The sequence below is a fragment of the Myotis brandtii genome, unplaced genomic scaffold (genome assembly GCF_000412655.1).
Source record: "Myotis brandtii unplaced genomic scaffold, ASM41265v1 scaffold354, whole genome shotgun sequence".
Lineage (NCBI taxonomy): Eukaryota > Metazoa > Chordata > Mammalia > Chiroptera > Vespertilionidae > Myotis > Myotis brandtii.
The window spans coordinates 1,654,990-1,673,104 of NW_005363609.1; the positions used below are offsets into that span (position 1 = coordinate 1,654,990).

General features: G+C 52.7%; 1 protein-coding gene across 1 annotated transcript in view; it reads right to left on the reverse strand.

The window, feature by feature from the left end:
- Positions 1-1,620: 1,620 nt before the first annotated feature.
- Positions 1,621-18,115, reverse strand: part of MROH2A (maestro heat-like repeat family member 2A) — a 48,076-nt gene continuing 31,581 nt past the window's right edge. Inside the window, 18 exon segments of the mRNA XM_014544145.1 lie at positions 1,621-1,742; positions 2,167-2,232; positions 2,467-2,569; positions 3,540-3,671; positions 5,429-5,584; positions 6,156-6,338; positions 6,431-6,590; positions 7,763-7,894; positions 8,289-8,429; positions 9,276-9,481; positions 9,562-9,721; positions 10,474-10,628; positions 11,032-11,184; positions 12,014-12,132; positions 12,713-12,836; positions 13,587-13,691; positions 16,694-16,789; positions 17,523-17,631. Of these exon segments, the coding sequence (XP_014399631.1) occupies positions 1,621-1,742; positions 2,167-2,232; positions 2,467-2,569; positions 3,540-3,671; positions 5,429-5,584; positions 6,156-6,338; positions 6,431-6,590; positions 7,763-7,894; positions 8,289-8,429; positions 9,276-9,481; positions 9,562-9,721; positions 10,474-10,628; positions 11,032-11,184; positions 12,014-12,132; positions 12,713-12,836; positions 13,587-13,691; positions 16,694-16,789; positions 17,523-17,631 (2,422 nt within the window).

Consider the following 18,115-nt stretch of genomic DNA (forward strand, 5'->3'; position numbering starts at 1 on the left):
AATTCTCTCTTATATTTCCCATTTCCTGGGAGAAATTGTTTGCTTTGAAATATAAGTTTAAGCCCTGGGTACAATGATCTCTGAAGGAAAAATTCAGCTGCTTAGTTTTTTAAATTCAGACCCATGAGACTTGGCACCTTCCACATCAGGAGGTAGCACATTGAAGCACAATTCACCCATACAAAGTCATTTTCTATGTTTTTAGAGGAAAGCATGCTGTATTGAAGCGTTCTTGTGATGTTCCCCAAGTACTCTTGTAGCCACATGGTAGCCATGACATCTGACTCTTATCGGAGCAGTTGATAACAGAATGTCTTCGTTAATAAAATATTTCAAATATTCAGAACACAGTGACTAAACCCAGGTTGAGTAATTGTTATGCTGCCATGTGCTATGGATTTCTTATTTTAAATAAAATATTAGATAAGATTGGATGTCTTCCCTTCCCTAGGCTGTCACTGTCCTCATAATAATGTGTACCCTTTTCCCCCCACATCTGTGCCCTGGGACCTCATGACCGATGTGTATTAGCTCAGGCCGCATCACAAAATACTACAGCTGGGTGGTTTAAACAACAGAAATTTATTTCCCGGTTCTCAGGCTGGACGTCAGGGGTCCAGGTGCCAGCATGGGCTCCAATGAGGACTCTTCCTGGATTGCAGGCGGCGCCTCCTCACTGTGTCCTCACATGGCAGACAGAGCGGGCGCTGTCATAAAGGCACTAATCCCATCATCAAGGCCCCATCTCGGGCACTCGCACTGAGGTTAGGGTTTCCATGTGTGAACTTGGGGAGACATGTTCAGTCCAGAGCCCTGTGATTCAGTAAGGAGGACTAGCAGGGGGTGCTGACTGGCTCAGCCAAGGCTGGAGTGGCCCCTGCAGTTCTAGACCTTTCTTCCTTACCAGGAAAACTATCATTCTTGCCCCAATCTGCTCGTGCCTTGACTCGCCCCAACCCGTTACCCAGTGGGCCTGTGCTGAGGTCTCTGGCCAGGCCTCGCTGCCAGAGAGCCTAGAAATTTAGGGTTTGATGTCCTGTTATCTAGCAGAGGAAGGTAAGTCAGAAGGGACTGGGCTTGCATCTCAGCCGATTTACAGCTCTGCCAATAACGGACCCATGAACTGTACAGAATGGTGCCCTCTAATGCAGCAGTCGCCAACCAGTGGTCCGTGAGGTCCGAAAGGTTGGCGACCGCTGCTCTAATGTGTGTCACATTTGGCTGGTAGATGCCTCCTTTCCCTATAAGAGTGGGGGCCCTGGGGCAGGGCCTGCACAGTAACCCGGCTCTCTGCCTGGCACAGCCATGGGCAGTGGACACCATCAGCATGGATGGGACCTAAATGCCAGTGAAAACAAAGGTGGATTCTGATGCTTGGGGCTGCTGATCTCTACAGTTTCTTGCTAGAAACAATGACCTCTCCCTTTGCCCCGCTGTCCTGACTCTGGGATATCGTCACCTCACAGCCAAGAGTCTGCATCCACGTGGCAATGGAGGTTTATTTCAGTGGAAAGGAGGGGACACTGATTATCAGAACAATGCTTTCCTTACAAACTAAATTCAAAGTGGTCTGCATTGCTATGGGCAGGGTGGGCAGTTTGCATTTCACATTCGGGCCACCTAGGAGATTCCTTTGGGGGAAGCCAAAAGCCGGTGCTGACTGCAGGTATCCAAGATTTTGAGAGTCTCCAGGGCTGCCCTCTGCACCCCAGGATCTGTGTCCAACTGTAGCTCCTGGAGGGCTGAGAGCACAAATGGGAGGGTCAGGACCTGGCAGTTGGGCTGCGCCCCCTGCCCTCGCCCACAGGCAGGTGGAGCTGTGTCTGCACACACATCTGCCATCTCTCAGGGCTTCCCTTCTCTAATGGACAGTGGGATCCTCAGAACCCCAATTGCCGCCTGGATCCGCTGACAGAATCAGGGCGGAAGCATTTTACTAATGTTTGTTAAGGGGGTGGGGCAGAAGCCCAGAACAATTGCGCCCCCTCCTCCTCCCAACACCACCCCACAAAGAGCTGTCTTCCTTGGAAAGCCCTCCATAGGGCCATCCATCTCTGTGCCTGGTTACAACCCCAACCCCCACAAAGCCCACAACCAAGGGTCAGCAAGCTGCTCCCTCGGCACTTCACTAAGCTCCCCACCTACAGTTGAGTCTCCACGACTTACAATTCCGTAATGCCACAAAGTCCAGCTTTTTCAGATAATGTTCAGACATCTGCTTCATAATAATCCCTAAGTGATAGCCAGAGAAATGCTCATCACACAGGTATTAGGTGAGTGAGCGATCTGGTTTTACCTTACCAGGTGTCTGAGGAGTTCGTTGAGGACACCTGAGAATCAGGCATGTAGGCAGCAAGGTGAGACAGGAGCTCTGGACCTGACACCTGTCCCCATCCCCTCCAGACCCAGGACTGACCCCATGGCCTTCAAGGTCCCTCCTGCATCAGGAGACATCTGCCCGCTCACCTGCCAAGTTGCAGGAAGCGATTCTGATCCTTGACAAGTTACTTTTAATGTAGGGCATTGTTTCTAGCAAGAAACTGTAGAGAACAGCAGGCTTTTTCTGAGTCTGCAAAAAAACAAGTGACACACAGAGCTGGGACGGTTGCGGTCCCGGATGGGAATACAAAGTGTATTGCCATCTGTCTGATGCAGGAGGGTCTGCCAAGAGGGCGAGTGACTCCAGGGTCACACAGCAAATTGTCACTCTCTCTTAAGGGTAATTTTTCAAGGAAAAGAATGTGTTTTATCTCATAAGTTGCAGCCTCTGCTGCATTAAACAGTGCCATTGGGGTGTGGACTCCTGGGATGATTTACTAAGTGACTTCCTCCATTCTCAAAGTGCCCATTATTCATATTCCTTCCTCTGCCAAAGTCCCCATCATTGGACACTATAGACCTTCAGAGGAAACCAGGAAGGTTATCAACCCAAGTTATCAACCTGCTCTGAGTTAACAGCAATGTGTTCCATTCTGCAGAAAACTCTTGGAGGGTGAAGCGTGTCGGATTGGCTTTGGCCTGTCTGGCCCAGGGAGGAGATTATATTCGTCCAGAACCCATGCTGTCCAATACAGTTGCCAATGGCCATGTGTGGCCCTTAAGCACGTGAAAGATGGCTAGCCTGAATTAATAATTTTTACATTGATTACATGTTGAAACAATAAAGACTTGGAGCTATTGGGTTAAATAAAATCTATGATTAAATTTGGTTTCATCTCTTTCTCCCCCCCTTTTTTTAAATCGTTATTATTGAAAGTATTACATATGTTTTCTTTTTTCCCCCATTGACCCCCTCCAGCCTGCCCCTGCCCCAGGCCTTCACCACCCTATTGTCTTTTCCCTTTTCTTAACATGGCTATTAGGAAACTTAAAAATGGCATGTGGCTTGCATTCCTTTCTGCAGGACAGTGCTGGTCTCGACACTTCACCTCTAGGAGGTGAACACAGGGTCACAAGGTCGGCTCTGGCAGTTGAGACCCTAAGCCCTAAGCCACTGAGCAGCCACTGCCAACAGGTGAGCCCCCCCTCAGCCTCCTCACCAGGACGGAGCACAGGGTCGTCTGGAAAGTGGCCATCTCATCAGCCCCCTTGGTGTCTCTTTGCCTCGAGGAGTCCACTAGGCCCTTGCAGCCCCAGAAGTGCACACACTGATACATGGTCTCCACACAGGCCTGGAGGGACACACAGCAGGGTGGCAGGAGGCACGTCAGGCAAACCAGGGGCTTCACAGGAGCGGTGGGGCTGGTCTGGCTGCTCTGGGACCAGAGCCCTGCCAGCCTAGGTAATGGGTATGTGAGCATTTATAAAAAGCCCCCTGGAGGCCAAGGCAGCCCACTTGCCCCCTGAGCCAGCACCTTCATGCCCTCAGCAGCCCTGCCTGGGACCTGCCCTTTTAGGAGATTGGGTTGGGGGCCTGGCTGGGGTTGGCAGGATGGGGGCAAGCCTTCTCATTCCCCCAGATGCCCTGCACCAGCTCTTCCTGCTACTGAGGACTGCACCAGCCAGGCCCGCAGGCTCTGGCCTCTGGTGGGTTAGCTCATAGGAGGATGCTGATGGGAGACAGAGGGCAGGAGGAGAGAGACCAGCATCTATTGCCCAGGGATAGCAGTGGCAGCAGCTCCGCTGGGGCTAGCCTCTGGCACTTCCCATCCATGCTGGTCCCCTGGCCTGTCCTCTTTGAGGCTCCTTCATTAAAGCCCCTTGGTCACTTGTCTGCTGTGCCTTCCCTGAAGCACCGGCCACAGGACAGTTGCTGATAAGACGTGGAATAACAGTGGGAGCCCTTGATGGAGGTGAGGATTAGTGAAGAAAGGAGTCTCCAAGAGGTGATGCTCTGTGCCCTGGGTCACCAGGGTGTCCAAGGCAGAGCCCAGGCAGGGAGGCAGGATGAGGGCAAAGTCCCGAGTCAGGAGGGCACTGCAGGCCTCCCCTCACATCCCTGTGGATGCCACCCGGACCACCCCCACCCCATGTGCAAATTGGCAGCCCTCTCAGCAGCAGGATGGAGGGGACTTACCTTGTGACCCCACAACTGGGAACTAAGGTGCTAGGTAAAAAGTGAGCTGTTGAGGACCCCTTGTGTGCAGCCAGCTATATCCCCACAAGTGTGTGTTTGTCACTTGTTTTTTGCAGAACGGCCCCTGATCTCAGCCACCACCTCCCCAGTCCATAAAGGAAGACAGAGGACAGGGTCATGGTCCGTGTGTGCGGTGAGAGGTTCCCTACCTGTGTGTCCCCAGTCAGCCAGTGTTAGCCTGCGAGGCAGCAGTTAGCGTAGGAGACGGGGTCTCTCCCCTTCCCTCCACCCACCCAAAGCATTACAGGAGCTGGGACTTGGAGAGGGAGGAGAAACAGGGTCACAGAGCCAGGGAGAGCTCCTCACCCTCACCCCACAAGCCTGCCCCACAGGGAGCAGGTGAGGTATAAGGTGAGTTTTAAACATGCCTGAACCATAACACCCCAAAGTGAATCTGGTAGAAGAAAGGGCAATATGCCCTAACCGGTTTGGCTCAGTGGATAGAGCGTCGGCCTGCGGACTCAAGGGTCCCGGGTTCGATTACGGTCAAGGGCATGTACCTTGGTTGCGGGCACATCTCCAGTAGGGAGTGTGCAGGAGGCAACTGATTGATGTTTCTCTCTCATCAATGTTTCTAACTCTCTATCCCTCTCCCTTCCTCTCTGTAAAAAATCAATAAAATATATTTAAAAAAAGAAAAAAAGAAAAGAAAGGGCAATAGGTGGAAGTGATGGGGAAAGAAGGAAACTCAGCCCCCGTAGAAAGCCAGTTTGTGGGGCGCCTTGAATGTGGTTTCTGGGCTCTCCGGGAGTGGGGAGCCTGCAGGCAGCTCAGCCAGTGGGCCCAGAAAACACTTTCCTCTCGGGGACAGCGGGCCCCAGACTTTGGAACGCAGAGCCGAGGGTGCCTTACCTGGGCTGCGTCGGGGCAGGGGTCCTGGCAGTGCAGCATGAGTGGGACCCAGGCTCTCTTCACTTCCCCCTTGAAGAAGTGCTTCTTGGAAACCCTGACCACCTTGGCCAGCTTGCTGAACAGGAGGAAGGCTTTCAAGCGCAGCAGCTCGCTCTCCTGTGGCCAAGAGGGACAAAGCAGTTCTGAAACTCGGGGAACTAGAAGCCCAACAAAACTGCAGCCATTCTCCACGGACCGTTTTGGATGTTTTGACCCCTGTGAAGCCTTCTGGATCATTCCATCAGGACGGAGTCTCTCCTCCAGGGCTCTGTGACTGGGCATAACTCAGGTGTTTGTGACCTTCTCTTCCTGGAGGAGGGCTGTGTTGAATCTGCAGGCACACACTGCCTAGCAGAGGCCCCATCCGGCATGTCACAGGTGGCCAAAGAGCATTTGTGGGCAGCCAGGAATTGGAAGGGAAAGCTCATTCCTTTATAGCAGGGAGAAGGGTCCCCTGGGCCCCAGAACAAGATTATTTTTTACAAGATCCATGCTCAGCCAATTGATCCATTAGCGCCAAGTGAGACCCGCTGTCCTTTCTGCTTACCTGGTTGAGCACCTGCGCAGCCCCCACCCAGGGCCTGGACTCACGTTGTCAAAGAAGGACCTGCACTGCTCGCACCTGGTTGAGCACCTGCACAGCCCCCACCCAGGGCCTGGGCCCAGCGAGGCTCTCGTCTGGACTCACGTTGTCAAAGAAGGACCTGCACTGCTCGGAGATGGCATTGAAGAAGGACCCTACGTCCCCTTCCCGGAGCTCGGCCAGGATCTTGGCCAGGGCCTCCATGCCCTCAGAGGGCACGCTGGTGCTGCGGGCATCCCTCAGGGCATATAGGCACTTCTCCAGGAGCAGCTTGCGGTACTGCCTCACCTGGGGGGTGGGGAGCAGGGAGCCTTCAGCTCTGACCCTCAGCCCACTGGGTCCTGCACCCTGGGCCCCCGGGTCGAGGTCGGATGCAGCACCTTCTTGGGGGCGCCCAGGGCCATGTTGCCGAGGGCACGCAGGGACAGCACCTGCAGGACCTCCTCCCTCTGGTCCACGCCCTTCTCTAGCAGCTGCATGGCGGGCTTCAGCAGCCTCTCCTGGTACAGAATTGGGTCGCTCATGAACTAGAAAGGAAAACTTTTTGCAGTTATCCCCAACACAGGCCCGTTTCTGTCATGAGACGGGGCATGTGACTATATGCAGTGCACAGAATGGTCTCCCTGTGAATCGGAGGAGAGTCAGAGCCCGAACCCCTGGAGCCCGCCCCTGGCTCCTCCGCCTGACACTGTGGGGCCCTGGCAGGCCACGCTGCTTCCTCATCTGCAAAAAGATGGTGAGACCAGCACCTGCCTCGTGAGGTTGCCGTGAGGATTCAGTAAGGAAATAGGTGGGAAACTCTGGGGAAGTGTTACCCATATTCACACACTCCTTCGTCACTCATTTCTTCAGTGAATGTGATGGAGCGGCTACCCCGTGCAGGAGCCGCGTCCATTGTGTCCGAACAGAACCACGCAAGCAGCATGCATTTCCCTCATCTGGGATTCAGCGCCACCACCAGTCTCGTTCTCAAAATGCCAGGACATCAACCCGAGGGGGCCCCTGTGACATGTGTGTGTATACGGGTGCATGTGTGTGTCTGTGTGTGCATGCGCACACATGAATGTTTTTTAAGTAAACCAAAAGAAAACTAAACACCAAATTGGTGACACTAAAATTGAAAATTCACTACCTGGCCCTTCACAGGAAAAGTCTGGGGACCCCGCACTAGGCCGATGTTTGGTTCCTGTGGTATATGGGGCATCGTGCAGCCAATAGAATTTCTCCTCAAGGTTTTTTGGCCAATTTCCTGGATCAATTTCCAGAAACTTCTCTTCCCCATCAGGAAGGGACAACAAGGGCCTCTCAGTAGGGATGACCCCTGAAGCACCCCATGTGCATGGGAGGGTAACTGGGCCCCAATGGCCCTAACCCCTTGCTCCAATCTTCCTGGCTGGCTAAGCCCTCCTACAAGACCCTCCCCAGCACTTCCATCTCCCCAAGAGCCCAAGGTGGCCTCCTCTGGCCACCTGTGTGTTGTGACACTCACCACAGCACACATCACTCAACTGCTACACTCAGGGCAAAGACCATGTCTCAGCCCCTTTCCCCACAGTGCCCACCCTGAATTACTGTTGTGATGAAGGAATGAATGAGTGAATGCTCACCTGCCCCCTGGACTAGATGCCCCTCATAGCCTGAGCACCTGCCCCTGAGATGAGCCCCCCAAGAGAGCTGGGGGTTGCCCACCTCTCCTCCCTAGCCCACCGCACCCACCCCTGAGCCTCACTTCCACGCAGATCGCTGTGCTGCTGACACGGCAGCTGAGGACCTCCGAGGCCATGCCTCTGAGCACCAGCTCCGACAGCCTCTGCCTGTAGCCCTCCGCATTCCGAATGCACAGCCTGTGGAGGGGAGCACAGCCCACCGGGCAGGGAGGGCATCTCAGCTCCCCCCGTGCAGAGCGGCTCTAGAGCTGGGCACTCATGGGCAGATCTAACACTCTGGGCCTCCCCCTCCTCTCCACTGAAGTACTTGCTTTCCATCACCTTTTTATAAAAAGGACTCAAACGAGGGCTGCTCATGAGTGATCGGGACCTGGATTCCCCCATCCTAGACCTGCTCAAAAGCCCTGTGTGGCCTTGGCCAAGCTCCACAGACCTCTGACCTCACATTTCCTGCCCTGGGGCATGAAGGTTTGGAAGGAAAGAATCCCTTTGCCCTGCATCCCAAAGTGTGGGACACAGGTCAACACAATGTAAGTCCTGCCACCTGCCACATGGGAGCCTGGGTGCCCACCTGGCCAGCAGGCCTGCTCCTTGCAGGAAAGTGGAGCCACTCTCCAGGAGGGCCCACACGCCCTGCTCTTCCAGCATGTGGACCAGCTGCTCACTGTCGAGTCTCTTGAACAAAAGCTGCATGGATTTGATTGTGATCCTGGAAGAAGGTGGGACCGTGTCATGGTGTGGCAGCCAAGCCAGGAACGCCCAGAGCACCTCAGCCGGGCAAGCACTGCACCCAAGTCTTTGAAGCAGAGTCCCAACCCCTGCTGGGCCCAGCTCAAGGGGCTCAGACTGGGTCTGCAGACTCTGAAAGCCACACTGTGCTGGACCCATGTGAGGGAGTGTTGTGAGTAAGATCAGGTTCCAGAAACTTCTCCCCACAGGAGGGGATGTTGAGGGCCTCTTGGTGGAGGTGACTTCTAAGAGGCAGCCCAAGGCCACGTGTAACCCAAGCCCACTGCCTTGCACCCCAAGCTGCCTGCCCTCGAGAGCACCTCTGCAGGTTGATCTCCTCGGGCAGGGTCCCCGTGTGGATGAGTCTCCACGTCTTCAGGGCGGGCGACACCGCCTCCGGCCCCTGGCTGCTGCCGGGCCCACACGCCCTGCTCTTCCAGCATGTGGACCAGCTGCTCACTGTCGAGTCTCTTGAACAAAAGCTGCATGGATTTGATTGTGATCCTGGAAGAAGGTGGGACCGTGTCATGGTGTGGCAGCCCGGCCAGGAACGCCCAGAGCACCTCAGCCGGGGCAAGCACTGCACCCAGGTCTGTGAAGCAGGGTCCCAACCCCTGCTGGGCCCAGCTCAAGGGGCTAAGACTGGGTCTGCAGACTCTGAAAGCCACACTGTGCTGGACCCATGTGAGGGAGTGTTATAAGATCAGGTTCCAGAAACCTCTCCCCACAGAAGGGGATGTTGAGGGCCTCTTGGTGGAGGTGACTTCTAAGAGGCAGCCCAAGGCCACGTGTAACCCAAGCCCACTGCCTTGCACCCCAAGCTGCCTGCCCTCGAGAGCACCTCTGCAGGTTGATCTCCTCGGGCAGGGTCCCCGTGTGGATGAGTCTCCACGTCTTCAGGGCGGGCGACACCGCCTCCGGCCCCTGGCTGCTGCCCAGCTGCATCAGGAGGGTGTAGATGAGGTCCGGGAGGAGGTCCGGGAGTTTGTCGTCCTTGTCCATCTTCTCGATGAGAAGGTGGATGGTGCAGAGGGTCTGCAGCGAGAAGGACAGGAGGCATCGGGGCTCCGACTCAGAACCCCCGAGGATCCCCGGGGCCTGCCCCTGCGACTCACCATCAGAGGGTCTACTGCAGCCAGGCGCCAGATGTCAGCCTTGGAGGTGGCGTTGGCCCTGGGGGTGAACCGGGACTGCAGCCGGCCCATCAGCCCGTGGAGCATCAACCGGGCAAAGGGTACATTCTCCGCCACAGCCAGCCACACCTCCACCAGGTGGCTAGCCAACGACAGGGGACAAGGACTGTGGGTTACCTGCCATGTGCCCTGGCAGATAAGAGCCTCGTTGGACCCCAGCAGCCCCCTGAGTAGTGGATGGACTTGAGGCTGCACCTCAGGGAGCTGGCGTGAGCCCAGGTCCCCGACTCCACGCTCAGCCACCTTCCTGTGCCCCGCTCATGGTACCCCTGAGAAGCCACGCTCCATGGCTAGGTGACCACCAGGCCTACTGTTTGCTGACCTATGGATGACATCCAGTAATAGCCTCCAAGTGCCCGATTTGAGTCAGGCTGGTCCTAGGCCGCTAACCAGTGTCCTCGCCCCTACTCCTCCCAGCACATCTTTGAGGAAGAGGCTTCATCTCCATATTCCACAGGAGAGGGAGTGAGGCCAGGCTACAATGAAGCAGCTTGCCTGATCCCCAAGTCCAAGCCTATGGCCCTGCTGAGAAGGGAAGGAACCCCTGACTTGAAGGACTTGGTTACACAGGTACAGGGAGGTAAGGTCCTAGTGGGTTCTGAAGGGTCAAAGAGACAAGTCCAACAAGATCAAATTGGACAAGGAGATGCAAAAACTGCCTGCTGGAATTCACAAAGCTGTGTCCATTGTTCCCCAAAGGCTGTACCTCCTACGGGAGATACAGGGAGAGGATCAGACAAGGCACCACACAAGGTCCCGGTCCTCTGGTAAGTACGGCACGGTCTGGGCTGTACAGAAGCCCCTGGCCCCCCACCCAGGGCACCCACCACCTACCTCTGCATGGGCAGGGGCTGCCTCAGGAGCGACGTGAGGACCGTCTCCTGGTGGTAGTGGGCCAACAGGAGAATGCCCTCGATGAGGTTGCGCCGCACCTCCTGGTGATCCACCACGGGCAGGTGGACCAAGATGGCACCCAGGATCTCAGCCACCTGGGGAGGGGCTGGGCATTACCAAGGCAGCCTGGCCCTCAGGGGTCTCTCGCCCTCACACCCCTCCTCCTAAGACTCTCACCCAACTGGACAGTGGGTAAGTTAAACCTCCAGCACACCTCCAATAAATCCTTTGGTCTTTTCCCAGATTTTATTAGTGTTTGGTGTAGGAGGCAGTGCGCTCTGACAGAGAGAGAGTTGTGGGCCCTAGTCCACCGTCCACTTACTGACCTATCTACCTTCAACACCTTTCTTTCTCATTCTAGAACTCTATTTGCTCCTCTTTACAGCCAGGGGTTGTGGGGGTGGGCATTGGCAGCCAGTGCAGCTGGGCCCCAGCTGGTCCCTGCAGCCTGGGAGCACTGGGCCGTCCCAGCCCCAGGTGGCCCAGCCACAGATCTACCTTATCCTCCAGCTCCTTGACCCGCATCTGGAGGAAGATGTCTATCCAGGTGACGGAGGCCTTGTCATGCTGGAGGCCCATGGCCCCGATGTTCTCACAGAGCTTCTGGATGAGCGAGACCACCTCATCGCAATTAAACTGCATGCAAATCACCTAGGACCAGAGAAGGCCATTCTTGGGGTCTGACATCTGAGTCCCAGGCCCAGTTCCCTGCCCCACCTGTCACCACTAATGCACCCCCCTCTTCTGCTTGACATTACGACCCCAGCCCAGACCCCCATTCTCTCTCAGCACCATTGCCATGACCTCCCCGCCCCCCACCTCCCTACCCAGCCTGTCTCTGTCCCAATCATGGGCCTGCTCAGGACGTCACTCTCTATTCCAAGCCTCCTATGGCTCAACAGGGCTTTCCAAAGCCTCCAGGATGCACCTCCCACTCCCCATCACCTGGCCAGCCCTGCCTGAACCCTGCACAGGAAGCTTCACCCCAAACCCTCCCTGACCTGTCTTTGCAGCCTTCTTTCAGAGTGTGCCCTGAGCCCTGAAGCCCTCTGATCTGTCCTGCCACTACACAGGCCCCCTCCTCCAGGAAGTCCCCTCTGCCCTCCGAGTTTGGGTGGCTCTGGGCACTTTCAGGCACAAGTATGCCATCAGCCTTCCCATGAGCCAAGGCCTGTGTGCTGGGCCTCATGTTCAGTTCTTTCTGGGGCCCCCTCCACCCTCAGTGTAGCACATCACAAGGAAGGAGGGAAGACAGCCAGGGACTATTAACACCTACTGTGAGCCAGGAAACCCCCATGGGGACCTCACATATTGTAGGCCATTTACAGATGGCATGAGTTGGACCAAAGGCCACAGAAGCTGTGACTCCCAGAAGAGGATGGGAACTGTGTGGCCAGGCTGAGCAAGATCCTGCCCCCAGAGGTGATCCAGGCACTGGGAGAGCAGCCCAGCAGCCCACACAAGCTTCCTGGATCATCACCTTAGCAATTCTGGAGGACGCACTGAAAATCTTCTCCACCTCCAAGCCCTGGAGGTCCTGCTTGCATCTCGCAAGCTCCAACTCTTTGCACGCATCCCATGAAGAGCAGGTCTGGCTTGCTGTTGGGAGTAGTTTCAGACACAGTCAGCACAGAAGGCCCAGTCACAGGCTATGTCACAGCGGCCGCCTGTCCTGGCTCTCAGGGCACCTTGGCTCTAAGGGACTGGACCACAGCATCTAGACACCCTGTCCTGCACGCCTTTACTCTCATTGTTCCCCACACCATCTCTGCACAAGCTCAAGCAGTCCCTGCTGTGATGGATGCCCCACCAGCCGCCACACCAGAGGTGACCTCTCCCCTTCTGAAGGTCACCACACTGCATTCTCCCCTCAGCTCATCTCTGGCCAGTTTTGCTGGCTCCTTGGTATCTGTGAGCTGGCTTTGTGCCAGTGGGGCCCTCAGTAACCAACACATGCCCGCAGTGAGTTATGCTGAACTAATGAGCCTCTCCTTCCAGAAGCTTCCGTGGTCTCTCAATGAGCTCTGCACCCTCTGTTGTCTCTCTGGTCAACCTTATTTGTACAGAGAGGTTGTCCCCCCCCCCCACCCCCCAAGGACAGCCTCACAGCTGACAGCCCTGGTGTCAGCCCTCCTCCCAGCCTGGAGAGGCTGGTTGTGAGGTCCCACCCTCCACATACCATGCAGATCCAGCAGGCTGGACAGGACATCCGCTGAGGCCAGGCGAGTTCTTTTGTTGGAGTCACAGGTGCATGGGGCGATGAGTCCAATCAGTGTGCCAAACTGCCCCAGCTTCAGGGGGATCTGAGGGGCAGGAGGCCTTAAGGCTCATACTCTGTCTGCTCACACACCTGGTGCTGCCCAGGGACAGGGTAATGGGCAGCCAGAGAGGGCGAACCCTGCTCTGAAAACACCGCCCCTGTCTGGGAAGGGGGAAGATGCCACTGTCCAACTGCTGCCCACATTCCTGCCTCCTGAGCCCCACAGCTGGGCCCCTGGAGGCCAAGCAGCCAGGATCTGAGGAGTCTGGCTGACCTCAGGCCCAGGCTCTATGTCCAGGCACCTATCTCATTCCTGTAACTGAGCCCTCAGTTCAGCTTTGAGCTTCCCCCCTTACTAGCCATGTGACAGGGCAGGGTACCTACCCTCAGGCCCCTGGGTTCTGAAGAGAGGTCTCCTCAAGCTGTGTCAGACGGGTAACCAACGAAAACACCTCATTGCTTTTCTAGGTGTTTGTGGTACTTGTCAAGCTTTGTATTATTTGCAATGTTTAGTAACTTATTTTCTCATTTTAAGTAAATATGCACTTTTCTAACCAATGTGGTATTCATAATTGTGTATCCTTTTTCTCAGAGAGGGTTCTCATCATGGTATGAGCTTCAGGACCCACAAAACCTAGATACTTGCAAGCCTCGGCCCATTCTCTCCCTCAGAGTGCCAGGTTGGCCCCACCAGGGCTCTCGTTGCCATTCCCAAGTGAGGCGGCCTCTTCCCACAGGACTCTTTGGGGGTGGAGGGCAGAACCAGGCAGGGGGCTGGTGCTCCTGTACTCACACAGACGCCGATGCTCTGGATGTAGCTCTGCATGAGACAAAGATGCAGGTTCATAGCCTTCTCCCGCTCCCATTCTTTCTCGGACAAGATCCACTTTTCCAGGAGCTATAGATGGAGCCCATAACCAGAAGAGGGCGTTAAAACCCCAGGGCCAGCCCTTTCCTGGCCAACTATTCCCCACCTCGTCCCTCCTACTCAGAATCCGATTTTCAATGCTATTAGATAGTTCTAGACACTTCTGGTTTCCTTCCCAGGCCCCACTACTAGGGTGATGAGGTTGTAGGAAGAGAGCGCTCCTCCCAGTGTCCTCACTGAGCTGGCTCTTGACTAATTAGTGTGTTGGGCCTTGCTCCAAATGTTTGCCCGTCAGTGCAAGGTCCAGGAGCACAGCCCACCTTGCATTCCAGGACCTAAGCATTCATGCATCTACTAACAGAGCTTAATAGCTCCAGAAGCAAAAATGGATAGAAGTGAAAGGAGAAATAAATAAGCCAGAGTGTTAGAGGTTTCAGCACCTCTTTCTCAGTAACTGATAGAACAAGACAGAAAATCAGGAAGGATACAGGAAACTTCAACAACACTGGCAACCAACTTGGCCTAATTCATATTTAGGAACACTCTGACCAACACAGCAGGATAGTGTTCAAGCGCACACAAGGCATTCGCTGAAGGTAGACCAAACCTGGACAACAAAATAAGTTTCAGGCAATGTAAAAGGACTCAAATCATACGAAATGTGTCCTCAGAATCAAAAACAGAATGACCTCTGGACAATTCTCAAATATTTGAAAATTTCTAGATAACCCATGGGTCAAAGAAAAGATGCGAAGGTAGACCATACCTGGACAACAAAATAAGTTTCAGTCAATGTAAAAGGACTCAAATAATACAAAGTGTGTCCTCAGACTACAATGGAGTTAAAGTAGGAATCAAAAACAGAATGACCTCTGGACAATTCTCAAATATTTGAAAATTTCTAGATAACCCATGGGTCAAAGAAAAGATGAAAAGAGAAATTAAAATGTATATTGAACTGAAATAAAGTTAGAACATGACATATCAATGTTTGTGGGATGCAGCAGCCAAGAACAAAGTCAGTGGGCCCACACAATCAGATTTTAAGACTTATCATAACATTACAGTAATCAAGACAGGATGACACTGATGTAAAGATAGACAAATACATCATTGGAGCAGAATAAGTGTTCAGAATTAGAGCCACACATACATGGTCGATTGATTTTTGACAAAGGTGCAAAGGTAGTTCAGTGGAGAAAAGATAGTGTTTTCAACAAACAATGCTAGAACAATTGGTTATCTGTGTGCAAACATACAAAAATTACATAAACTTTGATCCATACATCTCACCTTATACAAAAACTAACACAAAATATACCATAGACTTAATTGTAAAACCTGAAACTATACAGTATTAGAAGAAAATCTTTGTGATCTTGGGTTAGGCAAAGATTATTAGATATGACACCAAAACCATGATCCATAAAAGAAAAAAAATTATAAATTAGACTTCATCAAAATTTAAAACTTTTGCTCTTCAAAAGACACTGTGAAATTCATGAAAAGACAAATAACAGACTGAGAGAAAATATTTGCATATTACATAGCTAATAAAGGACTTGTATCTAGAAAACATAAAAACTGAAAACTCAATAACAAGAAAGCAAACAGCCTAATTTTTAAAAAAGCTACCTTTACCCTTCAAAAATGACAAGATTATGAAAGGCAAAGACTAAGGAATTCTTCCAGACTGAAGGAGACTAAAGAGACGTAACAATTAAATGCAATGTATGTCCAGATTGGATCCTGGATTGGTAGAAAATAGCTGCTATAAAGAGCATTACTGGAACAATTAGTAAAGCCTGCCTATAGACCAGTGGTTCTCAACCTTCCTAATGCCGCGACCCTCATGCTGTGGTGACCCCCAACCATAAAATTATTTTCGTTGCTACTTCATAACTGTAATGTTGCTACTGTTATGAATCGTAATGTAAATATCTGATATGCAGGATGGTCTTAGGCGACCCCTGTGAAAGGGTCGTTCGACCGCCAAAGGGGTCGCGACCCACAGGTTGAGAACCGCTGCCTTAGGGGATGAAGAGAACCGCTGTAGACCATAGATTAGAATATAGCATTGTACCAATGCTAAATTTCCTGGTTTTGATCATTATCCTACATAATAAAAGCCTACTATGCTAAGTGTCTGATCGTCTGGTGGGCCATTCAACCAATCAAAGTATAATATATTAATGATATGCTAAGGCTGCTCAACCGCTCACTATGACGTGCACTGACTACCAGGGGGCAGACACTCCAACTGGTAGGTTAGCTTGCAGCTGTGGTCTGGCTGATCAGGACTGAGCAAGATGGGCTGGACATGCCCTGGAGCCCTCCCACAGCCCTTCCCCAGCTGGCCACCCTCCCACATCCCCCCCCAGCCTCAATTATGCACTGGTGGGGTCCCTCGGCCTGGTCTGCGCCCTCTTGCAATTTGGGCTGAGGGACCCCCCCTCCCAAGTGCACAAATTTCATGCACTGGGCCTCTAGTTGTTATATAAGAGACTATTCTTGCCCTGGCAGGGTGGCTCAGTTGGTTGGAGCACCATCCTATACATCAAAAGGGTTCAATTCCCATCCAGGGCACATACCTAGGTTGTGGGTTCAATCTCCAGTTGGGGCATTGATGAGAGGCAATGGATCTCTCCCTCTCTCTCTCTCCCTGTTCCTCTTTCCAAAATCAATAAAAAACATCCTCAGGTGAGGATTAAAAAAATAAGAAATAAAAAAGAGACTATTCGTGTTCTTAATATCTGCAACTGCCTATGATTTAAAAGGCGTGTGTGTGTGTGTGTGTGTGTGACGAGGAAGAGAAAAATGTGGCAAAATATTAAAAATTTTAAATCTGAGTGAAAGGTATACAAGAGTTCTTTTTACTATAATTGCAACTTTTCAGCAAATTTTAAATTTTATCTAAATAAAGTTACCAAAACAATGTTTAACTCATACTCCTGTTTTCCACAGAGAGTCTGGCCCTCAAGCCAGCTTCCTGGGAGAGGTGGCCATCCCTGGCCCTCTGACAGACAACTCACATGCACCATCTCCTGCAGGCCCTTGGGGTCCATCTGCCTCTGCAAAAGGCCCTCCATCAGCTGTTGCAGGACACACAGGGCATTCATGTACAGGGTCTATGACAAGAGAGGGAAAAGCCAGGCAGCAATGAGGAGGGTGCACAGTGTAAGATGATCAGATAAACAGCTCTTTTACTTTTGCTCAAATTGAGTGCTTTACACTTGTCTTCTCACATGGTGTAAAAGTCAGCTTCTTAAGAGGAACCCGTTTCACAAAGGAGGAAACTGATCTAGAGTCCAGTTCTCCTGACTCTTCATCCAGGGCCAGGCCCTGGAGGCACAGATGGCTACCTGACCACAAAAGATTTGTCCTTCTTTTCCAACAGTGTTCCTGGAAAATAGCTCTCCAGTCTGGGACTACATTTCCCAGCACCCCTTATATTTAAGTGGAGCCATGTGACTGAGTTCTGACCAAGAGAAGGTGAGCAAAGTAGTTCATAAATCCTCCATACTCTTTTTCATCCTCTCTATGCTGGATATCAATACCCATGCAGACCTTCGGAACCAGGCACTGAAGAAGTCAGGGCTCCTGAATAACTGTGTAAAGCAGCTCTATCCCCACCCCCACTGCCAATTTGAACTACGCTCTCATGTTGTTAAACCACAGAGATTTCAGAGTTTATCTGTTACAGCAGTTAGCATCACCTTACACTGACAAACAGAGCCTGCTGCACTTTGCTGCCTCTAACCACAGATGGGTGGTTCAGGATGGTGGGCTCTCAGCACTATTCATGTTAAAGTAAACTTCCAGGTCCTGACCCAGAAAATGAGGTGGCTCAGAGGGACCTACCTTAATGGACTCATTGTCCTTTCCTGGGGGTTGGAGAGAAATTACAGAATGTATACTGATATCCATCAGCTCACTGTTTTCCTCTGTGGAGTAGAAAGGCTTCACTTTGCTAAGGAAAGAAAAAGTGACAGAAGGAGTGGTCAGTGGAAGTTGAGATCCCACTGGGAGGGGGAGACATCCCGGGCTCCTGGCCCTCTGCCAGACAACTCATGTGCACCATCTCCTGCAGGGCCTTGGGGTGGAGGCATGTCACAGATCAAGAGAGAGACCAGCTTTCCTGGCTGGGGGTTTAGGTGTGCACCCTCCCCAGGGGTCTGTGCTCTGCTCAGCCATCAGTGTCCAGTGACTATGTCAGGGATTGAGAGGCAGAACCAAGGATCCAAGGCCACCTCTCCTACTTGGTGTCTCTAACCCTGTCCATCTCCTGCTCAGAAACATTCCATTGCTCCTCCCAGAACACAACCATGGACTCTGCCTTCCAAGTTGGTATTAGCCCAGGGTCAAGTGTAATACCTGGACCAGCAGTGGTAGGTGACCTTAGAGTTTATTAGAAACTAGAGGCCCGGTGCACAAATTCGTGCATGGGTGGGGGC